This window comes from Ambystoma mexicanum, chromosome 2q, assembly GCF_040938575.1.
Source record: "Ambystoma mexicanum isolate Mex_15411 chromosome 2q, UKY_AmexF1_1, whole genome shotgun sequence".
Taxonomy (NCBI): Eukaryota; Metazoa; Chordata; class Amphibia; order Caudata; family Ambystomatidae; genus Ambystoma; species Ambystoma mexicanum.
This window is the reverse complement of record NC_090924.1, coordinates 1,254,810,808-1,254,835,266: the sequence shown is the minus strand read 5'-3', so window position 1 is coordinate 1,254,835,266 and position 24,459 is coordinate 1,254,810,808. Positions and strand designations below refer to the sequence as shown.

At 45.3% G+C, this 24,459-nt stretch overlaps 1 protein-coding gene across 1 annotated transcript in view; it reads left to right on the top strand.

Moving 5' to 3' along the window:
• NXPH1 (neurexophilin 1) overlaps nt 1-24,178 on the top strand; it is a 715,264-nt gene extending 691,086 nt beyond the window's left edge. The window contains exon 2 of the mRNA XM_069648635.1: nt 22,274-24,178. Within this exon, the coding sequence (XP_069504736.1) occupies nt 22,274-23,035 (762 nt within the window). The 3' untranslated portion in view covers nt 23,036-24,178. The remainder of the gene's footprint in view (nt 1-22,273) is intronic.
• Nucleotides 24,179-24,459: the final 281 nt, after the last annotated feature.

Below are 24,459 nucleotides of genomic sequence, written 5' to 3'. Positions count from 1 at the left end.
ATCACGTTCTCCGTTTCGAAATAAAGAGTGTGTACTCCTTATAATTCTTATAGGATGCAATCGAGTCTAATGTAACTCGCCGGTCGTATTCATAAAGCTTCTGTTTTACATAAGAGGGCGAGATAGAAGATCCTCTCGTTTTGTGTCACTACATAACTCTGCAGAGTAAATCACCACTAGAAAAAACCATCTCCACCCAGAACTTGCAGAAACAAAAGAACTCACCCATTAGAATGAAATGAATAGACTTTTCATCCCCTACTGATTATTTTGAAGGTATTTTACCCCGTCACTAAAATTGAAGGAATTCTAGAGATTGGGGTTTCTGGGTGCAAAATGATATCTAATCTGAAAAGCAATGAGATAATCGGTGCAAACACCTCTCGACAGATGTTTCCTCGTATTCAATTAGATAATTGCCCCACCCATTCAAATGCAATGTTAATTCTTAAGCGTACTATGGCATAATGAGACATTAGTTGCCACGTGCCACCTTCGGCTACATTGTTACCCTCTTGAAATAGTTGTGTATGTCCAATTTCATTCACGGCATACGAATTGGACTAACACTGAGAGAAATCTATTACTTAGAATAGCTTGCCATTACCTCCATTCCCTTCTTCCTTGTTCCAGTACATACCTTTGAGGCCCGCCTCCAATCCAGGAACCCCTTTTCCTTTTCTTTTCCCTGGGTGGTATAATACCTCCCACTTACCCACAATCCAGAAGTAAAAAAATGTCCTGTCCTCTGGGCAGGAATCGTTGACTTTGGGTGCAGGCATCGGAGAGCTCTGTTGAAAGGCCCCCTGAAAAGCTCCTCGGGCAGGGCGGGGGATATGGTCTAGGGGCAGTCCTAGACTCCCTGCAAGGCTTGGAATCTAGTTGAGAGATGGGCGCTTGGCCTGGTAACACCTAGGTCGCCCTGTAGGGCGAGGGAAACTGATTGAGGGAACGGCAGGGGGGAGCCCCAGGTCATCGGGCCAGGGCTGGCACATAAGAGACTGGGGTGAAGGGTAGAGCTCCTTAGATATGGGGCTCTTCCCTGAGTATGGGGTTGGTGACTGGTTTCCAGGGTACTGCATTTGCTGTCCACGGTGGCATCTCTTACCTGTCTTGCGGGTCTGGATGGCCAGGTCTAGGAGCGCCTTACGGCAGTGTGGCCATGGCTCCTTGCAAGGGGAGTGGCACCAGGGTTTGGGCTTGGTCCTGTGTGCTCTGTGCTGTGTTTCAGGATCACTGGCCAGTTGGTTTGGTTACTGGGTGTTGCATTCTGTAGGGTCTGCTGTGATGAAGTTGTTTCAAGGTTTCTCAGGGCCTCCGGGCTTCTGTGCCTCTCTCTCATGTTGCTGTTGTGGAGGCATGAGGGGGTTAAACTGCATGGAGAAGTTGCTGGGGCCTCTTCCAGTGTGATTGGTGGGCCTAGAAGGACATTGGGGACGGTTCCCTCTCTCTGGATGGAACTCATGCCACGGGCCATGTTGAAGCTTGCTGGGGCACAGTGTTTCATCTGGTTCTTCTTTATACAAGTCGGTGCAATTTCCTCCTCTTCCTGGGTCTTTGTCATAGACGCAGGGGGAAGTACCTGGATGGTGAGGTGGTGGTGTCTGGGCTTCCCAGACTGGGGGTTGCATGAGGTTCTGTGGCTGTAACCTGGGGTCGACTGCCCCTGCAGTCAGAAGATCTACACGTGCGCTTGGATGTTGGTTTCTCTCATCTCGAATATGTTAATTTATTCTAATCAAGTCCAGGCTGTCTCTTCACTTGCATGGTTTGGCGGGTGTCACACCCCTTGATTTGTGCTGGGTTGCCCACCCCTGTACCCTGCACGGCCATGGCCAGAGCCAATTGTACACCTGCTTTGGCAGTCGGTGTACATAGTGCTGACTTGGCGATAGGGCTTGATCTTTGATTCCATTCGCTTAAAAGGCGCTTTTTAGGGGTGCCAAGGCCCTGCGTGTATGCAGGGTTTCTGAGCATTGGTCCTTGCAAATAGGTTCGTGGTTGTGGGGCCTGCACTGCTGTCTGAGGGCCATGGGACCTCGGGCATAATCACTGAAGTCCTGTTTTCCTGGCGGGTCTTCGGGTGGCAGACTCTGGCTCTTCTTTCATGTGGGACCAATGGTACTTTGGTTCTTTAAGGTCTCTCCGGATGAGGTGTCGGTTAGCTCCTCCTCTGCATCCAGGCCTTGCTCTTATCTCCTCTTCTATGATGTTTGGTCGGCCTATGGGAGGTGGTTTTGTGGAGTTGTTGGTTGAGTAGGCGACCGAGAGGATGCTCAGACTGATTGGGTCTGGGGTTCTCCTTCCTGCTGTTTCTGGTTCCCACATCCTTGGGATACTGCAGACTGTATCCAGGCTTGGAAGCCCTGCACGATCTTTGTGGTGGGGAGCATTTCCAGATAAGCATGTTACTGAAGATCTTTCCTCTCATTCCGTTGGGAGACTGGTTGGTGTACCTGGGGTTCTGGGACGCATATTGCCTTGTGGATGTGTGCCCATCTCAGCAGCAGTGTCTCTCTGTTGCTAGGGGAATGGTTGTTTCAACTCCTGGTTCTCCCTTTGGGTAGATGGCGGCTCCAGGGGTGTTTGCAGAGATGGTGGCTCATCTTCACTTGCAGGGCTTCCATATATGTCCTTTACGCAATGGTTGGCGCATCACAGTGACTCTCCAGGGGTGGTTTGGGACTGTTGTCTTCTGCTTGACGGGCTATGCTAGAATGGGGGTTCCTGGTACCTTGGCAGTTGTCTCAGTATTCGCCTTCTCTCACCCTCTCTTTGTAGAGCTTGGTTCCCTGCCAGCCAGGGGTTGCCTCCCTCGTGATGGGCTGCAGTGTCTCTCAAATGTCCTAGCCTTTGTTCTTGGGCGTGTGTGGCTCTCTGTGGGACAGTTGCTGGTGTTTGGGGGTCACACAGCCTCTTTAGAATTCCTTGTTTCATGGGCTCATCTATGCTGGAGGCACCTAGTCATGCGTCTCTTGGCTTCCTGGGTCCCGGCTTCTCAGGTCTACATGGCCCGGGACCCATTAGCCATGGCCTTAATGCTGTATCTGAGATGGTGCTTCCTCTACGAGAAGAGGTTTTGGTTTGGAAAGCCCCATGATCCCCATCCTTGGTGTGGTTACTGGCAGTCTTGGCTAGATCCGATCTGGGGTTGCTGTCTGTGCTGTCTTGTAGTGTTGGGAGGGCCCTTCTCAGTACTTTTGATTGGACTTTTTCTTCCTTTTTGCAATTCATTGCTCCTCTCTGGGTTGATCTCTGGCAAGACTGTCTTGGTCAGGACGGACATACCGCTGCCTGGTTTTTCTGTAGTGTATAGGGGGTGTGGCGTCTCCATCTCTGGATGTCTTGGCTGTGAATGTAGGGGGCTGGTTGGAGGAACATCTAGCTTCTCTGGAAGTGGTCTATGTCTGAGCGGTGGAGACTTTTGGGGCAGGGGACGCTTTTGCAGGTGGTCCCATCCGCACACCCATAGTAGGTGTTTTACCCGCCTGGGTTTTCTCAAACATCTGTCACTGACCTGGGTCCCCTGTTTCTGCCTCTCTTTGCCTCCCACTCTCCTGCAAGTTTCCAGCCTGTTTGCTCCAGGTGATAGTTAGCTGGTGTCAGGGGGATGCCTGCCCCGGGTCTTGAATAACCCTTTTGTTTCCTGTGGGCCCTCTTCTAATTCCCCTCTTCACCTGAATATTGCTGGAGTTCGGGTGGAACAGGGTGCCCGCCTTCTTGGGTTTCTCCCCTTTGCTCGGGTGGTGGGGGGGTTGGTTTTTTCTTTTCCAGTTCTTCAGTGATGGGCCCTTGACAGCTCTCGACATGGCTTTGCCCTCTAATGGTGGGTCTCGGGTTTGGGCCTGTTATCTTCTGTGTGGGAGTCTTTTGGAGTGTGTTTTTCTCGTGGGTGGCGGTTGCTATCCTCCCTGCTGGGTGCCCAGTCACCTTGTGAGCCTTTGGTTGCCGCTGTGTGTGTTTCTTCAGTGGTGTTTTGGATCGGCTATGCCTCCTGTTCTTTGTGGTTCCCCTTCTGTGTTCCTGGAAAGGTTTGTACAGGGGCTTCTGGTGTCCTCTCTGACTCCCAATGGGCATTTTTTTGAGCTCTTGGGGGCGCATGCATAAAGTTCTGTTTAGGGGTTTTCTAATGGTGGTGGGCCTTCCTGTACAGTATTTCCTACTGTCTTTGATGGTTCTTTCTATGGGATCCTCCCTTTGTGTCCCTTTGGGTCTTTTCCACCAATCACTGTGCACTCAGGATGTTGTTCTTGGTGGCTGTTGCCTCTGCCCGTTGGCTGTGTCGATCGGGGTGTCTCCTGTCGTTGTCCCTTTCTCCGAGTACTCCTAGTGCAGTTGTATTTTGTTGTGGCCCTCCTTTCTTCTGTCTATAGTTTGTGTGGCACGTCACAGTGTACGTTCTCATTCTTCCTCCCTGGGGGGTGACAGCCTGCTAGGTGGGCGGTCTGGGGATGTCTCAGCGGTGGCTATGCTGAGTGGCCACTTGGGCTGGTCTGGTCGCTGCCCGTAGATTGCCCTAGGGTTGGCACGGGTTGTTTTCCTCTCTGGGGGAGTATGTTGGTGATGGGATTTTGCAGCGGTTTTGTCTCAGTGTGTCTCATTGGGACCTCTGCCTGTTGATGTGCGTTGGTATGCCTCAGAGGTAAGTACTGGGACAAAGAAAGGGATGTTGGGGTAATTCAGTTGTTATAGATATGTGATTCATCCATAAATGCATTGATGGGCATTCATGTCACAGGAGACAATCACAAGCGTCCATTTATAGAGTGAGCATGAATATTAGATTAACACAGGACATATGCACAGGTGCTATAATATTATGCACAGAGGGGCGGGTTTTCTTGAGGTCGGAGGTGAGCAACTGGGAATTACTAGCTTTATTCCATGCCAAGGCAAAATTACATGTGGGCGCACATATCCTACCTAGAGCTATTGTGCAACAACCCCAATGTGAGGAGGGGAGGCGGTTTTCACGTATGATATCGACCTGGGGACAAAGTGAGGCATGAGAACGGCGAGGGCCTTAAAGAAATCGAGGCGGTAAAGCACCCTGGCGAGAGATTGGTGGTGATTAGTGTCTAAGAAGAATCAGGGTGCATCCTGGCATCCTCATTTCTGAAGCCTGGAGGGGATGCTCATGGTGTGCCATGTGGGGAACACTGGTGGTATAAGCAGTGGATACACCAGATGATGCACCAGATAACAGTGTGAGGCGCGGCAAAAGCGGATGTGGTTGCGGCGCACCCCGTCAGAGTACACTGAGGGACATGAAGCCACCTGGAGGGTTGGGGGTCAGTGAAGGGATTGCAGGTATGACCCCGTTGATGGATGGATCGAGTGAGGAGCTGCAAGAAGCTGGCTGGGAGAAGTGAGAGGGTACACTGCATAGGTCAGGGCATCATAGAAGAGAGGGCTATTATCAAGCCTTACCATGAGGTAACGCCCACTGATTAACCAATCAGGAGGCTAAGAGATCAAAAATCCTATTGCTAACTTTGATTAATGAATTCACAAAATGACCACTGCATAAAAACACAGTACATTTCTCTCCAAAGCTCTACAGTGATGATGGGACAGCTCTTCCGCAAAATAGCGCCCACTGAATATTAATATGGGACAGTTCTGTCACTGCATACCGCGCACTGTATATAAAGCGGTACATTTCTCTTCAACGCTCAACTATGATGATGGGCCATTTCTTCCGCTGCATAGCGTGCACTGCATATAAACACAGTACATTTCTCTTTAACGCTGAGCTATGATAATGAGCCTGTTCCTCCACTGCATAGCACGCACTGCATATACATACAGTATTTATCTCTCCAATGCTCAACAATGATGATGGGGCAGTTATTCCGCTGCACAAAGCACACAGCATATAAGCACAGTCTATTTCTCTCCAATGCTCTGCAATGATGATGGGCCAGCTGTTCTGCTGCATAGCACGCACTGCAAATAAGCACAGTATATTTCTCTCCAATGATCTACAATGATGATGGGCCAGCTGTTCCTCTGCATGGTGCGCAATGCATAGAAGCACAGTATATTTCTCACCAATGCTCTGCAATGATGATGGGCCAGCTGTTTCTCTGCATGGTACCCAATGCATATAAGCACAGTATATTTCTCTCCAATGCTCTGCAGTGATGATGGGCCAGCTGTTCCGCTGCATAGCACGCACTGCAAATAAGCACAGTATATTTCTCTCCAATGATCTACAATGCTGATGGGCCAGCTGTTCCTCTGCATGGTGCGCAATGCATAGAAGCACAGTATATTTCTCTGCAATGCTCTGCAATGATGATGGGCCAGCTGTTCCTCTGCATGGTGCGCAATGCATAGAAGCACAGTATATTTCTCACCAATGCTCTGCAATGATGATGGGCCAGCTGTTTCTCTGCATGGTGCCCAATGCATATAAGCACAGTATATTTCTCTCCAATGCTCTGCAATGATGATGGGCCAGCTGTTCTGCTGCATAGCACGCACTGCAAATGAGCACAGTATATTTCTCTCCAATGCTCTACAATGATGATGGGCCAGCTGTTCCTCTGCATGGTGCGCATTGCATATAAGCACAGTATATTTCTCACCAATGGTCTGCAATAATGATGGGCCAGCTCTTCCGCCACATAGGGCCCACTGCAAATAAGCATAGTATATTTCTCTCCAATGCTCTGCAATGATGATCAGCAAGCTCTTTCTCTGCATGGTGCGCAATGCAAATAAGCACCGTCTATTTCTCTCCAACGCTCTGTAATGATGATGGGCCAGCTCTTCCGCTGCATATGGCCCACTGCAAATAAGCACAGTATTTTTCTCTCCAATGCTCTGCAATAATGATGGGCCAGCTCTTCCACTGCACAGAGCACACTGAATATAAGCACAGTATAATTCTCTCCAATGCTCTGCAATAATGAGGGGCCAGTTCTTCCACTGTACAGCAGACATTTGATTTTTTTCCAAGAAGAAATTGCAACTACAGTTTGCCAAGAAAGTGTATTTGTGTAAATAGATCAAAAAATCCCATGACATATCACATACATAACTAAATTCCTTTGTTAGATAAGGAGATGTTATGTACATCGCTGTGTTTCTTCCACATCGTGAAGAAATCCAAGACAATGCCCTACTGAGGGCCACCCCCTACTGCTTGTGCAATGCATTGACATATGTCGTAACCTCCACTGTGGCAGCCTACTGCAACACACTGCAGCCCCTCTGTAGAGAATGCATTGTCGTGTGATCCTCATCTAGGGAACCTGTTCGGGGTCTGCAAAATGCACACGTTCCATTGATCAGGCAAGGGGCCCACCCAAATTCACAACACGCTTACACATTGCCCATGACTGGTAGCGCCCAACATACCATCCCCCTGGCAATTCAGGCACGACAGGCAAGTGATGCACACCACAAAGCAATGCAACGAGTGGAGAAGATAAGAGGAACAAGAGGCAACATTATTAACTGAAAGTTCTTAGCACATGAACCATGCAAGGAGAGCAAGGAGAGCAAGGAGAGCAGGGGGAGCAAGGAGAGCAAGAAGAGCAAGGAGAGCAGGGGGAGCAAGGAGAACAAGGAGAGCAGGGGGAGCAAGGAGAGCAAGGAGAGCAAGGAGAGCAGGGGGAACAAGGAGAGCAAGGAGAGCAAGGGGAGCAGGGGGAGCAAGGAGAGCAAGGAGAGCAGGGGGAGCAAGGAGATCAAGGAGAGCAGGGGGAGCAAGGAGAGCAAGGGGAGCAGGGGGAACAAGGAGAGCAAGGAGAGCAGGGGGAGCAAGGAGAGCAAGGAGAGCAGGGGGAGCAAGGATAGCAAGGAGAGCAAGGAGAGCAGGGGGAGCAAGGAGAGCAAGGAGAGCAAGGGGAGCAGGGAGAGCAAGGAGAGCAAGGAGAGCAAGGAGAGCAGGGGGAGCAAGGAGAGCAAGGAGAACAAGGAGAAAGATTGTGGGACAAAGGACACTGCATTAATGAAAGTGAAGAACGAAGAACGCATGGCATATGGATGAAAGGATGGAAGAAAGTCGCCTAAGGGGACAGTGCTACAACAAGAGGGAACAAATCGAACTTCTGAAAGAAGAAACAAATAAAATATAAACTGCTGGGAAAAAAAGGCCATTTTTGGTGCGCTGTCACAGTTCTATATAAAGAAATTTGCCAGTCACCACGCCCTGCTATGACCATATGAAGGCACGCGCCCTACAGCCCATTGTTTTTTATGTGGTGACAGAACATTAATTCTTAATAGCAACAATCGGTGGTGCTTTTTGAGCTACGGCTTAGTTGGCATTGTGTATTGCGCACATATTTGCTATTAGAATTGGAAAATACAATAATGAAAAGGGAACATAATGGAATTTAAAATGCTGTCATGGGTTTTAGCCCAAGCGAACATTCTAAAACTTTAGGAAAAGTTGCACAATTTCTAAGGAAGAACAGTTACAGTTTTACATAGAAAATAATTCAAAAGCAAAATAAAGCAGAACGTGGTGGCTGGTGACAGAGAGTAATTGACAGGAGGCCAACAACATCAATTGGGGGGCGTCAGATTAGCAGGTGGTTAAGGATTCGTGGAGAGGCCAAGGGTGCTCTAATTGGAAAGCAGTAAATTGTGCATTTTGCCCCCCTTTTGAAGGTATTACGCTTGATAAAAAATATGAAAATTCAGAGAAAATTACTTTTGTTCAGAACTGTAGTTCATTTTCTGAACTTACATTAATTAACCCGTTTTTGTTTTGTTCATTTAGTTCAACATGATGTGTTACCTATCAAACGTGTTAACAGCTTTATTTTACAGGGGCTCTAAGTTTTTTTTTTAAAGTAATCACTAGATGCAGTTTAAAAGACTGCAATTTATTGCCCCAGAAATTATCCCTCAATTTGATTTATGTGGGAAGGCAGTTTTCACTTAATCTGCCAAAACCCCGAATATTATTTCAAATAAAAGAGGAGGGAATGTGGCTGTCCTGGGGCACAAGCCGCAAGGATTCAATGCGAGATTTGGCTTGCTGGCGACCTATTCTTCGGTGCCAGGAGGTCAAATCATGCTATTGATGCTTTGTGAAAGGAGATCCCTGGCCCTTCTATTTATTATTTATATAAAACGCCAAGAGGGTGGTAGGTACATTTGGGGGGACAATTTAGATATGGTTAAGACTCGGTTGATGTCCTCCAAGGTGGAACTGGAGAGTACTTTAATGCTTAAATCAAATATCCAGGATAGAGCCCCTTTAAAATATGTTCACATTCTGATTAAACTTTCTATAACTAATTGTAACTATTAGTAGGAAGATTAATGTTTGTAACAAATTGTGCTTGCACTTTGCACTGCTGAAAAGTGCCTTTGCACTGCCGACACAAACCCTGATTCATGGAACTGTGCAATGTGTATTTTTGCAGTGCAAAGTCAGTGCGAAGTCCCTGAATCATGGAACTGTGCAAAGTGTAATTTTGCAGTGGAACGTCATCGCAAAATAATTTTGTATTGTAAAAATGACTTTGTACTGAGTTCGCACTGATTTTGTACTGCAAAAATACACTTTGCACAATTCCATGAATCAGGGTATTCATGTCGAAATATACATGCTTTGGGCACATTGTGCTGGAAGGAAGCATACTGTCTAAATCAGATCGTTGTCAAGAAAGCACCAGCCTATCTGGATGTTGTTGTTGGAGCTAATAACATTGCCATAGTGCGAATATCATTGGGGAACTTAATGCAGGGGGCATCTGAAAATCAGATAATCTGTTCCACGAGCAAACGCATTAGCACGCCATACGCGGATAATGATAGCCTGGTTCGCTTTCATTTTCTGCCTGGATCTTTGGCTCCCTAATGTTGTCTGAATCGCTGTTTCATTAGCAGCGTGACATTGACGGCTTTAACAAAGCATCGTCCCTTAATCTACCTTTAATGACTGCGAGTTGATAGTCAGTCATGAACCACACATTACCCAACACCGATAAAACATATAAACACGTTTGCTTTTTCTCTTTAAAAGCTTCTAGTTGAATCGCTTTCACTGAAAGCATTTTTTCATATGTCGTTGTCAGTTTCAGTTGCAAACTGATCGTTTGCTTAACTGTTTACAAACACGTTCTTTTCTCTAAATACATCTGCCAAACCCAATCCTTGCTTGCCGCCACCTACAGCTCTTGGCTCCTGGGATAAAACTGGCGATTGTAGGTGGTAAGGGCCAGATTGCATATAATGCATGCGTGCTGGTCAATTATTCACCAATGACAACCATTTCTTCATCGTAAGGGGATGTTTCCCAGTGACATTTACATGGAGCGACGTGTCATAAATTAGGTTTGGACCATCTAAGCAGTGCCGTTTTGCATCAGTTGGTCTGTGTAGATGTCAATGGAAAATTGCCCAACTTTGGTGCAGAATTGACCAGCACACGAGCATTGTATGCACCTGGACCCTGGTGTGTAGGTTAACAAATAACAATTGGGTTTACGTAAAGTTTTGATGAAATAGTTCAGTTTTTGACAAAAAGAGGACTGCAACTTTCTTCATGGGTGTGTTTTGTTTATGCCATATATGCACATGGTCGGGATGTCTAAGTCAGCTGGCAGTGCTGCAGATCGGAGAGTTTGGGGTGGAGACAGCTGCCTCTGCATTGTGGTTTGCTTATATCTCTTGCGGAATGAGCCATATAGTCCGCTGTAATTGGAGCCCACTTCTGAGAAAGCAAGGCCTGTTCTCCTGATCCTCAGGTAATTGTCCAGCTCTTCTGCCCAGAGCTATTCTCCAGATCCTCAGGTAATTGCCCAGCTCTTCTCGCCAAACCCCTTTCCCTTCTCCTGATCATAGGTAATTGCCTGGCCCTTCTGCCCAGAACTGATCTTCTGATGCTCAGGTAATTGACGCCCCACCCCCTCTGCCCGTAACTGTTTTCCTGATGCTCAGGTGACTGCCCACCACCTCTGCCTCGACTTGCTCAACTGATCTCAAGTAATCACCGGACCTTCTGATGAGACTTGCTCTCCTCATCCTCAGATAGATGCCTGGCCCTTCTGCATTCATCCAATTCTTCCTTGTACATTATAGGGCCAGGGGTGTGATGCTACGTCCTGTAGTATTGCAGCAGCCTGCTGCAGGGGCTGGGGTGTGAAACCGAAAAAGTAGACGGCAATGGCTGTGCTTGCTGGTCTGCCGAGCACTGGATTTTCCTTGGGATGTGGTACAGTGCTGGGCTTGCCCTGTTTCGATCATACCTAGATACATGGCTGCCAGTTTCAGTAGTGGCCTTTGCTTGTGACCATCTGCAGGGCTCTCAGCATCTTTCATGTGTGCCAAGGATATGGCAGCCCTTGTCACCTTCTGCCACCACTAGCTCCTGGTCCATGCAACGCGTGAGATGTATTTGAGGAATTAATTTTATACAAAATGTCATTTTGTAAATCTAATGCTATTACACCTGAAGCTGCAGATGGTTAGTAATGGGAGCGGTAAGAGTGACTTCTCTCCGTTACCAGGCTCCAAGTGCTGCAGTGGGGCAAAAGTGTCAGTTTCCTCTCCTTTCATGCAAATCCCCTACTTTGTCAGAAGGACAACTATAGCAGCATCCACTGTTGAAAGGAGTGACACCTTTTCTCTCTCTGTCTTCCCCTCCACCCATGACCCTGCGTTTGGAAGAGGTTGGGGTGATGGGCAAGGCCACTGCCATAACTGAATGACAGTCATATCGGGCCTTATAAACGTATATGAGCAGCCCCATTGTAGCTGCCTAGCAGCGTTGAGCTTGGAAGGAGGTGGAAGCCATTGGGAGTCATGTGGGTATTGGACTCCGGCAGAAGATTATTGGACACAGTTATATCTATTAGACTATGGTTCCATGTGCTAGCAGTGTTTCCTAATATTCTTGTTCTACTCCACTGTGGGCTATTCCAGTATTAAAGGGCCTGTCTCCCTTCATTGGTACTCTATGAACCCAATTTAGAGTAGACCTTAAATGCTCTTTAAGTAACTTTGCTGGCCTATAAAGCTATTTTGAAGAATTTAGCCAGTCTAGAATCAGTGAGCCAGAAGCTTATACGTCTTTTTACTTGTGCCAAACACTTGAGACCTCCACATCTTTTGGTATTTAATGAATGCATGGATGAATGACTAAACGCATGGGCAAATGCATTCATGAATACATAGGTAAATGACCGAGTGGACAGAGTGATTTGAAAACCTCATCACTTGCTCGTTCTGCTTCTCTTCTTCTGGTAGTGGAAGGTACGCTGGTTAGTTTCCCCATGAAGGTCAATGAATTTGCAGAATAGAAGATGTCAGTGAGGGTGGCATTCTATAGGCCTTGCCCATGGGAGGGTATTCTCAGCGGCTACCACACCAGGCTCCATTGTTACTTTGCTAGGCTTGCTGGACATTATTAAAGGTTTCTGGAAAATGCTCACTTTCTGGTTATGGACATCATTTGTGAAGTTGCATTAGAGGTTTCTGCTCTGGTTGCCCTGTTTATGAGCCTACACCTAGGTCCAGGCAGCCTCCACTCCCCACCCTATCTGGTACTGGATGATCAGCTCCCCACTGTGTAAGTTACTTCAATCCGGCACACACCCAAGTCAAAGCCCAGCATGTAGTGCACAACTGAAACCCGTATTTATTTTTGTCTATAAGCTCAATATTCTGAACGATATATCACTCCCTTCTCCTGAGCCAAACCCGCCCCGGTCACACTGAACCAGGAATCAGGCTAGTTTGCAAAGGTAAATATTTATTTATGTATTGAAAATGTAATCACAATATGTTTTAATAGATAAACAACAGTCACCAATGGGGTGACAGAACACTGAATAATATCTTTAATACACTAGGAATACGTAATGAGCAAAACAAATGCAGCACAGAAAATACTTTTGTGTTGGTTCATATCAGATAGCGCTATGGTTAGAGGTTCTCCCTGCAACAACTCTCAACCCCCAATAGGCAATGTAAAGAGATGGGAGGAGAGAGCAGGTATTCAGGAATAAAACACACCAAACAGAATATCAGTCCCACCTTCCCCCCCATAAAACACAAGAGAAAAAAGGAATTGACTTTTCAGCTGTCAGGATGGCTTTTACAATTGTCTTTAGAATTGACTGGGCAGAAACACTAAATGTGGTCAAAAATACTTAAATTGTTATACTTTCTTATGGGAGCAGCTATGAACAGTTGCACACAAGCACAAGCAATGATTTAGTCCAAAGAAAACATTTGACATCTTAAAGTCCAAGTTGGAAGCAGTTTAGAGCTATTTCACACATGCAAACCTTTCAGATTTCTAGAACCGCAGCAAACCTTTCCTTGCAGGATTTTCGCTATAACTGATTTACAGTGCAGTTCAATTGATAGCTATGGATGTTAGGTACAGGTAGAAGTTGAAATTTAGTTTCTATCACAATAACTGAGGGAGTTACAGAGGTTTTAATAAAGGTCGTTTTTTTCGAGATAGGCGCGAGAATGGAAAGCAGAAATACACTTTTGAAAATGACAAATGGGTTTGCTTACACTAGAGGATTAACAAGGGGGGTCCTGGGAGTCCCTCTGCCAGACATTAGTCCTGGTTACGAGAGACTTACCCAGAGTCTTTAGCTCACTATCTTTCACAAAGAAGAAATATCCCAGACATATCAGTCTTTGTCCTGCCCTGGGGCAGTCCAGCACCGAAATGCTAGGCAATTCTCCTCTGAACAAGAGTACCAACAGAAACCCCAGACACGTGTTTCGGTCTGGTTGGACCTCATCAGTAGGGTGAATCTGTGCCTCTCTAAGAATAATGAGCAAGGGGTCCACGTCTGGATTCCCCTAGTAACTTAGGGTGAGACCCAAAGTTACTTAAATATGCAAATTAACAAGGGGGGGTCCTGGGAGTCCCTTTGCCAGACATTAGTCCTGGTTACGAGAGACTTACCCAGAGTCTTTAGCTCACTATCTTTCACAAAGAAGAAATATCCCAGACATATCAGTCTTTGTCCTGCCCTGGGGCAGTCCAGCACCGAAATGCTAGGCAATTCTCCTCTGAACAAGAGTACCAACAGAAACCCCAGACACGTGTTTCGGTCTGGTTGGACCTCATTAGTAGGGTGGATCTGTGCCTCTCTAAGAATAGTGAGCAAGGGGTCCACGTCTGGATTCCCCTAGTAATTTAGGGTGAGACCCAAAGTTACTTAAATATGCAGATTAACAAGGGGGGTCCTGGGAGTCCCTCTGCCAGACATTAGTCCTGGTTACGAGAGACTTACCCAGAGTCTTTAGCTCACTATCTTTCACAAAGAAGAAATATCCCAGACATATCAGTCTTTGTCCTGCCCTGGGAGTACCAACAGAAACCCCAGACTAGAGGATACACTAGAGGATGACTATGAAAAAGCAAATACCACACAGGGATTTTACAGTCACGTGATCAGTGTGACCCACCTGCTAAGGAAACTCGACTTCTTCAGATGAGAAAAGGGTCAGCGCAAAGATAGTTCTAACAATACTGGTTCTGAAGGAAAGATAGGATGGGTTTGAGATAAGGATAAGACAATGCAAAGATACTCCTAACAATACTGGTTCTGAATGAAAGATAGGATGGGTTTGAGATAGGGGTAAAAAGATGCAAATATACTATGGGCCACAGTTCTTCCTATTAATACTCACAGGATAGGTTTTTAAATTGGACCGTCAGCTCTGGTCATTGGATTGGGTCTGGTCTAGGAAAGACAGCACATCAGGCACGGTACTGGATCAGCGAGGCCGGTCGCTGGATTTGCACAGAATCTGCTCTCCTAGTCTGTGGGTATTTGAATCAGCTGGATGGCGAGTTCTTCAGGCAAGCCTAGTGGGGGCAAGCTAGAGGATTTCAGGATACTGGTTCAAAAGGCCTTCTAACTCCACACAGCACTTTACTGAGTGGAGAGAATACATTTGAGGATTTGGGCCTTGCAGGAAATCAATAGCACTCTATTGCTGGCAAGAGATTTGGCCTCTGGATCTGGAAGAATACTAAAGCTGTATGTAGAATGCTGGATCAGAGTGCTTCGCCGGAATCAGGAAAGTGGCTGCATCAGTGAGTCCCTATGTGTTGTCAGCTGTCTCTATTTTTGCTCTAAAATGACTTCACAAAGGGGGTGTATGGGCCGGTTTAGCTAAGCTTGCCCCTGTGAGCTGAGATAGGACCACACTTCATCTCCTCCTTGCAATTTGAGTGACTGGATGAAGGCCGGATGATGTCACATTTTATGATTTGCTTTACAATCCTCAGAGACCTCCCTTTAGACACTGGTCTCAAAATCGGATTTGATACTAAATGTACATTTCTACATTGGTCGCCTTCATACAAATCACACTGAAAGATGCCATATTTTATGTGGCAGCTATTCCTCAAAACGCCCGCAGTAGTGCCATCTTGTCTCAGCTTTCTACAGAATTGTGTCCTTTTCGCTATGAACACAATTTCCAAATTTTATGCAACTTTCCACAAAGGTGCGTGTTTAACATAGGGATGTGCCTGTAAATTTTCACAATTCTAACATTAATACATTTTGCATAAAACCACATATATTTCCATTCCTGTCTAGAACATGTCACACAGTTCTACCGCCTCTTCACACATGCAGTCAAAAATTAAATTAACAACTCTGTCCTTTTTATATTTTTCAACCTTTTGATGACAAGTTATGAGTCTTTTAAGACTGGTTCTTTGTTTGTGTTTAGCAACAGATGGTCTGCCCCTTTTTGTCTCCCTGCAGTCCAGGGGCATCCCCTCCTTATTTGTTCCTTCCAGAAGCCATTTACGACCCCCTTCACACCTTCAATTTCCTGGGCTAAAGCTCTGTCATTGTTCCTTCGCTTTCTATAGACATGATTCTGTTCTAACCCACATTTAACACCTCCCAGTGAGTTTCTGCTGAGAGGAAAGCCCTCCTTCTGGGAGAAACCTGCTTTTCTAGTTCTTGCAGCTCAGCCAAGCTAATTAACATCTTAAATCCTATAAAAATCAACTTTGTTGCATCAAACATAAATATATTTCTTTCTTGGCCTTAAAATCTGCGGGATCAAAAACACAACAAAAATCTGTATTCCTTTTTGGAAACAATCCTTTTTATGCTTGCTAATCCAGCAGACTTTTTAGTTTTACGCCATTTTACAGTTTCATCAGTACTCTTCTGATAGCTGTCTTTCAGGTAGCCCCGGGTACTGCACCCAGATTTTGGCATAGGCTGTCAGTTTTCAGACAATCCAGTTTGTCTGAAGAATGTTTTGCTTTTCACATTAGGACTTTGTATGTTCACAATGTTTCATTAGATACATGAATTTTAGCACCAGGCAAGATTTTGAATGTGGAGAAGTGTTGTATGTAGCATTTCTTTTAGCAACAAAGCAAATATCATTTGTAGGCACATTTTGGGGTTTCACTTGCAAAGTGCTGCTTCTCTCTCTGCACTCTGTTTGCTGGTCATGGAGCCCACTGGCACATTTTCTGCAGAGTGTGCTCTATTCTACTGCACATGCACCATGGGTGGCCGGTTGTGCATCCCTCTTTTTGTGTGCTGAAGCACACAGTTTTTGGCACGCACAAGGGTTTTGCTGCCATTGTTGCAGTTTCTTTCATCATAACTGGCAGGGTGATGCCGCATAGCATAGCAGAGTGGGTCAATACATCCCACAACTGGTTCCTCCCCAGAGTGCTTATAAATCCCTTGCTTTCACACTGACCGCCCTCTCACTCTCCTGGTGACTCTCTGCTCCCTTGTTTCTTTGCTTCCCTCACCATGTTCTTCCCCCTATGATTGCAAAGTGCTCCCTTGTTCCTTGAAGCTAATACCCTAAAGATATGAGCCCCTGCACGGTTCAACCATGGGCCGGGAGAATAGCTCAGGGGCAACATGCCCGCCTTCGGATGAAAGACGACGCAGAACAACACAGGTTCGAGCCCCGGTCCACTTAGAAAGCATTAAAATAACCAATTACAATTACAACTGCTGTGGAAGAAACATTCCTGTTCTGGGACAATTGAAGGGGGGTATCAGGGATTTGACTCCCACTTAAAATGCTTATATTTTGAATGTATGTAGTCACTTTGATACATCTTTTGGAGTTTATTGAAAAAGTATTTCCTGTAAGCGTTCTGTGGGTGGTGCAACATGTGATGTGTGCATAGTTGTTACCATTGAATAAGCAGTGTCAAAACCAATTTCATGCATTTCTAGTCTCAAACATACACGTGGGAGAACGACAATGCCATGTTGTCTTTATGGTGCACGGTGAATGGCTTCACTTCTTGCTTGTTGCATTGCTACCTGAATGCGCACCAGCCCATACTTCTATCCAGCTAATTACAACCATTTGGTTGTAATTTACATTACATTAATTTCAACTTCATAATAAAGAAAACAGGAATGTCAGACATATATTACCAATTACAATAAACTCTATACTAAAAATTGGAAATGTCAAAATCCACTGCCAACATTATCTTCAAAAAATATTGAGAACATCACAAGGAACATAGGTTAATTCTGCAAAATGCAGTTAATTGGCACATCACATCCCTTTGCACACCTTTCTCCTTCACACCCGTCTCCCCCAAAGAAGTTGAAAACATCATCAAAGGCCTTAAACCTTCAAGATGCCAAGGAGCTCTCTGCCCCGCCGCAATCATTCAGGAAGGCGCCAAGGACTTGGCCCCCTTCATTGCTACCCTGATCAACTCCTCTTTCAAGACCAGCTCAGTCCCTAACAACCCCCAGGAGGCCTGGGCTATCCCTTCGTTAAAAAAACAAACCTAGACCGAATATTCCCACTAAATATAGGCCCATCACCACTGTACCCTACCTCTTAAATATATGAGATAGAGTGGCCTATCTACAAATCCAAAAACATCTGGAGGACAACTTACTTAGCCTCAGACAATCAGGCTTTAGGCCAAGACACGGCACAGAAACAGCCCTCTTGCACCTCAAAATCCAAATGGATGAGGCCAAGGACAATGATAATTTGGCTATGCTCCTGCTGTTAGACCTTTTGGCAGCATTTGATCGTGTCGATCACCAGATCCTCACTGATCACCTGACCACAGCCGCTGCCTTATCTAGCAACGCCTCTATCTGTATTGAGTCATTTGTCTCCAATCGAACTTCTAGGGACTTTGCACCCTCAGCCGACCCAATCCCTATCGCTTGTGGCGTTCTGCAAGGCTCCTGCATCTTGCTGACGCTTTACAACATCTTCACGAAGCTCCTCTTTGACCGTCTTGACAACATGGTAGTCACATATATGAATTACGCTGATGACACCCAAGTTCTTACTATGTTGACAGGGTGCTATGAAGATGACTCTAAATTGATTAATGACATATATCTGGAGATTCAGGCGTGGATGGCAGACCACAGCTTATGTTTTACGATGAGAAGACTGAGCCCCTGACCGTCGGATCCCAAATATGCCTAAATAAATAAGACCAACGATACTCGTCCTCCGACATTAATGGGAATTTGATTAAAGTTGCCAAGGAAATCAAAACCCTGGGGGTCTACTTAGACTCCACCCTCTCACTCAAGAAGCAAGTGAGTGCCACCACCTCCACTACTGCCTAAACCAACAAGCTGATTAACACATGCAGATCATTTCTGTCACCTAACAGCTGCAAAACGCTAGCCAGGGCCTAAGTACTTTCCAAGATCGAATACTGCAACACCCTCTTTCTAGGCTCCTCTGAACGGATCCTCAATAGACTCCAGGTCTTACAAAATAATGCCCTGAGATCTGCATTGAACATCCCCAGATCAAACCATATCACAAGCTTCAAACAAGATGTCCACTGGCTCCTTGTATGTGATAGAATTTCCCTCTGCACACTAGTTATTACCCACAAATGTCTGACAAACTGCCCCTAAGTACCTGTCAGACAAATTCACCAAACACCAATCAGCCAGACCTACTAAAGCTCTGTACTTACATTGCCTCACCATCCCAATGTTCAAGCTAAAAAGATCTGGAGGAGTTAGTTTCCCTGTATTGTCCGCTAGATATTGTAATGCCCTGCCCCTCACCATCAGAAGGGAACCCTCAGAACCAAAGTAAAGAGCTGGCTCTTCGATAAGAAACACTAACGGACAGCCAACTTGCTCTGCAAAAACGTATGTGCATGCTTAATTCATCTTTATTTCTATATGTAACATTGTCAGCTTGCACTGTCGCCCAAACTGTAACCTCTGGCGACTCGTCTATTGGCTTATACTGTCCCGTATTGTATCAACCTTGTTGTAATCCTATGTATGTCTGTAACAATCTCTTAAGCTATGGCGCCCAGTTACCCCAGGGTTTGGTGCGCAGTACAAATTAATGAACTAAACTAACTAAACTAAACTGTCCAGGTAATTGTATACTTTTATTTTAAAGTACTAGAAATGTGATCAAGTGGTGAATAATTTGAACAGAAAAGACAAGGGAAGTCCCTTGGAGACAGGCCAAGTTGTTAGCACCCTCTGAGTGCATTGATTAAATAGGCCTGCTTCCTGATTCTTTCTTACTCAGTTTCTGGATATTCAGTTTCTCTGGGAGGCGGCTTTGGGTGAATGGCAGGTGGGTGGCTGAAGTCTGCTACCCCAGTTCTGAGGTCACACTCATTTCATGTCTACTCACATTTCACTCTCTGTGCTGATCTCCAGTTCTGGTAGTAGGTTCATGTTGCACCTCTTCTCCGTCCCATTTCACTTTTCCTGTTTTTGGTTTTATTTCTGTGTCTTTATTCCATTACTTTACCTGGTTTCATTCTCTCCTCTGCTTCTGCACTGTCTCTTCATTCCCTCTAGCATCTTTTCCACCCTCCCCCTTGTTCTACCCCATTCTTCACCTTTCACTAGCATCCCTTGTCCATGTCCCTCTTAACCCTTCCCATTCCTTACTTCCTCTTTGTGTTGGTTTTTCACTCCATCGTTCTTTGCCATTTGTGTTTCTCGATTCTGCCATTTTATCAATGCATCCCCATCTCCTTCCTTATTCTGCCTTGAATTCGACCTAAACGTATTCCATCAAGAGAGGTCCTTTAACCCAGCAGAAGCTGGCTCATTACCTAAAGGCAGGGCTGTGTAAGCACGAATTGGGGTGGATCTGTTGATTCGCAAAATGTTCATCTTTGGGTGGTCTCAACAGAGTACTCATTTGACGTCTTGTTCTCAAACACATAGGTCCTGATTCACAGAAGCGTTTTATAATCTGTGAATCAGGCCCTTGGTCTATTTCCTCTGCTTCTGTGTGTACCTCACACTTAGTCCTTCACACATATCTGCCACCTGTTCCACCTTCCCCACATCCCGTTCTTCTTATAACACCAAGATCCTCCCCTCGTCTTCTGACATTTGGGGTCTGATTCATGGAACTTTCAGCACGGTGCAAAGTGACTTTGCACTGCCATCAAACACCCTGAGCCCTGCAAAGTGTATTTTGGCAGAGAAAAGTCACTTTGTACTGCAAACGTACTCTTTGCACCATGCTAAATGGGCCTAAATCACTGTGCAAAGAGTATTTGTTTTCAGTGCAAAGTTACTTTGAACTGCAAAAATACACTTTGCACTGCTCTGTGAATCAGGGTGTTTCTTTGTTGGCAGTGCAAAGTGACTTTTCCCCATTTGAAAGTTGCTCTTCTGCTTCCATCTCACTCATTCTTCATCTTGTCTAGCCATTAAGCACAACCTCTCCCCTTCCACTTCTGTCTGCATTGCTAACACACTCTCACCATTTCCACTTTTTACCGTAGGCTGACTTATGCATTCTTCATGTCCCACTTCTTTGTCTCGGCCCGTCATGATGCGCTCCCTCACTCATGCTCCTTTGGCTTGTCTCGAAAATCTTCGGACCCACCATCAGCGCTACCCAGTATAGTCAAGGATGAGAAATGCTGGGAGCCATATTCCAAAACATCTTGAGAGTCACAACTTGTGGACCCCTGTCCTAGAGCCTTCCTCCATTACTATATCCCACTGTTCAATGTGTCCCCAGCACTTACAGATGTCTCTACCTCTTGTCTGACTAATCCTTTTATGGTTCTCCAAGGTCAAAAGTGTATCTCACAGACCCAAAGGAAGCAGGCATTTACCTCCTCTTATTCTATTCTGGGGACATCATGTTCTGCTGTGAGCTTCCCATGGCACATGCATTTTCTGGGACCTCCTTGTTTATTGCCTCTTTAGTGGTTCAAATGTTGGTAACCATTTTCCAATGCAGTCATATACCTAAGCTAGCCATATGTATGCTGCCTTTGGAGACATCACTAGAAATGTTCATTCAGATTGTGATGCCTTTATATCATAAATCAAATTGGGGGTTATGCTAGGACAAATATGAAGTCCACTAAGGTTATGACTTACTAAATGGCTGGGACAAATTCACAGTGCTATGGGTTGAAATCCCTGATTTAAAGGGCCTCGCGAAAGTGGTGCTCAGTGTTTTAGATATTGGCACAGGAATTTCCAAAGATGAACAGTCAGAGTGCAGAAGTCTCTACCACCAACCCTAGGTTGCCCATGGCAGAGGATATTGGCCATATCATTGCGTCTGCATTTGAGAGGCCTACATGGTCAAAGTCTTTCTTTAGGCAAGGAAGATTAACGACCTGGCAGTGGCTGGCTACTCAGAAGTAATAATGCAAAAGTGATGGGTTCTGTAAGAATTTCAAGACGCAGCATGCTATAAAATGTGAAACTTATTTAGTAGGATAGTTAAAGTACTAAAGAGGTTGCAGTGCAGTCCAGATGGGGCATCCTCAGTGCATTAGTAGGTGGGTAACCGATTTGACTTCATTTTTACAAAGTGTAAATAAATGCACCAGAAGTGTGTTTCAATGCTCATCCTAGTGAGGGACTGCTCTAATTTAAGCTAGGGGGATATCGATAGTATTACTAAACAATACACCTGTCAGACAATATGGACAAATATTGGTCTATAATAAAGAAACTTTGAATCAGTGCAAGAACAATTAACACAAGGGCACAAATTACGCTAGTGCACACACTGTATTCTTCCCTGGTGACAAGGCCATTGAGATCATATGTTTTTGGCACATGGCCATGTTTGTCCAAGTGATAATTGCAGTTATTGAAATATGGACCATTATTTTTATTTTGGTAACATCTTTTATAATTGCATAGTGACGGCAACACACAGACAGGATTTCGCACTTCGCAATACAGATGTATGATTTGATACATTTTTCTTTGAAATACCCAAGACATATGCTTGACTATCCCACTTGTAAATTTAAAATGTTAAAATATGTTTCTTTTTTGTGTTATTTCAGGTTACTTGTGCACATTTGAAGAACAGCGTAAAATCTGATCTTTTCAAAACCGCCAGTTCTAAATCAACGCTAAAACACATATGGACAGAAAGCAGCAAAGACTTATCAATCAGCCGACTCCTATCTCAGACTTTTCACAGTAAAGAAAATGAGACAGCTTTGGATCTGGCTTACGATGCCCCGGAAACATACACCGAGCAAGAGCTCTGGGATTGGCTGAGGAACTCCACGGACCTGCAAGAGCCCCGCCCCAGGGCCAAGAGACGGCCCATCGTCAAGACTGGGAAATTCAAAAAAATGTTTGGCTGGGGCGATTTCCATTCCAATATCAAAACAGTGAAGCTCAACCTGCTCATAACAGGGAAGATTGTAGACCACGGCAATGGAACGTTCAGCGTTTACTTTAGGCATAACTCCACAGGTCAGGGGAATGTGTCCGTCAGCTTGGTGCCACCTACCAAAATAGTGGAGTTTGACTTGGCACAACAAACCGTGATTGATGCCAAAGATTCCAAATCCTTCAACTGTCGCATCGAATACGAAAAGGTCGACAGGGCCACCAAGAATACCCTCTGCAACTACGACCCATCGAAAACCTGCTACCAGGAGCAGACCCAGAGCCATGTGTCGTGGTTGTGCTCCAAGCCCTTCAAAGTAATCTGTATTTACATTTCATTTTATAGTACAGATTATAAACTAGTACAGAAGGTGTGCCCTGACTATAACTACCACAGCGACACGCCCTACTTCCCTTCGGGTTGACGATAACCCGTATGTGAGACTGGAGCCTACAGACTAAAAGAGGTGATGTGACAGGGCTGGTACCTCAAAGAGAGATGCCCTCCTCTATTGCCTGGAGTGTGTCTGCATCTTTGCCGATGGAACTAGCTGCTAAAACAATGATCTGTCAGTGGAAGCAATACCTTGCCAATTTTCCCAATTAAACTCTGTGTACTGGTCTATCCAATGTTTCATCCTAGCCTCTTACACCCCTACAGACAGGAATACCTCCCAGATTCGAATTGTTAAGAATTGTGTCATCTGGTGGCCTTTGTCAGATGTGCTGGGTTTCAGGCTAGACTCTCTCTCCTCTAGACACAAGGATTTCAGAATGGGAACGACTCCACAGTCTTCACAGCGAACCCAATGGAGTTCACATCCATTCTTCGGTATGTCAGGCCTGGATTGCAATTGTTCTAGAGATAGGTAAATGGCCAGCGCTCCCTTGTCCTCAGGAGTTAACATTGGGAAGTTGAGGACCTGGGGTGTTTCAAAGAGCAACCATTATGATACACAAATATTCAAAGAGAATGACTTTTCCAAGCACGAAGTAGGCACACTCAAGGCGATGTAGGCGCTCTCTCAGTCAAGGGGATTTGCCACTGGTAAAGATGAGCGAACATTTGGAATTTACACACAGGCACAACCTAGGAGTTCTGCTTCCTTTGTTGCCCTTTGACCTTTGAGGAGTCAAGGTGACCCGAGCCGCTCAATACTGCCAAGCTATGTTAGAAGGGACCTGCCTGTTAGACACCCTGTACGTTTTAAGTGGCCGACTTATCTTTATGGCAGTGTAATGTAACACACTCAGTATAATAGTCTTCATTTGTATGAATGGTTTGTATTGTATATAGTTTAACCAGTGTCACTTGAGCCGCTTATTAATATTAAACTGTAGTTGTCTCTCTGCTTGTTATCGGTTAAAAATACAAACAAGGAAATGAGGAATTCATTTTAGCCATGTAGCTGTAAACACCATTAAAAAAGACAGAATATGTACAAAGCATTTATCCAGCTAAAGTATTGTTGAAAGCTATACATATAAGAACATAACAGTCTGTATTTAGATATTTTATTTCTGGAAAAAAGGTGAAATGTACATAGAAATAAAAATTAAAAATTAAAGTCGAGTTTCGATATTTGTACGGAATGGTCTCATTGGGTGGAAATGTACAGAATGCTACACAAATAATGGGGATGATTGACTGGGCATTTAACAATTTCAAAAGCTGGTCCCCACGAGCCTGCTGCGGAGTAGAAATGAATTGTGTTTCAATGTTGCAGCAGCAAGGGCTGGCCAGTCTAAGGAAGTGTCTGTAGGAAGGGTAAGCAATCCTCTTCCAGGAGAGACCAACGTAACCAACGTAACCAGTGCAATTGAACATATCTCAATAAAAAGAATGTGT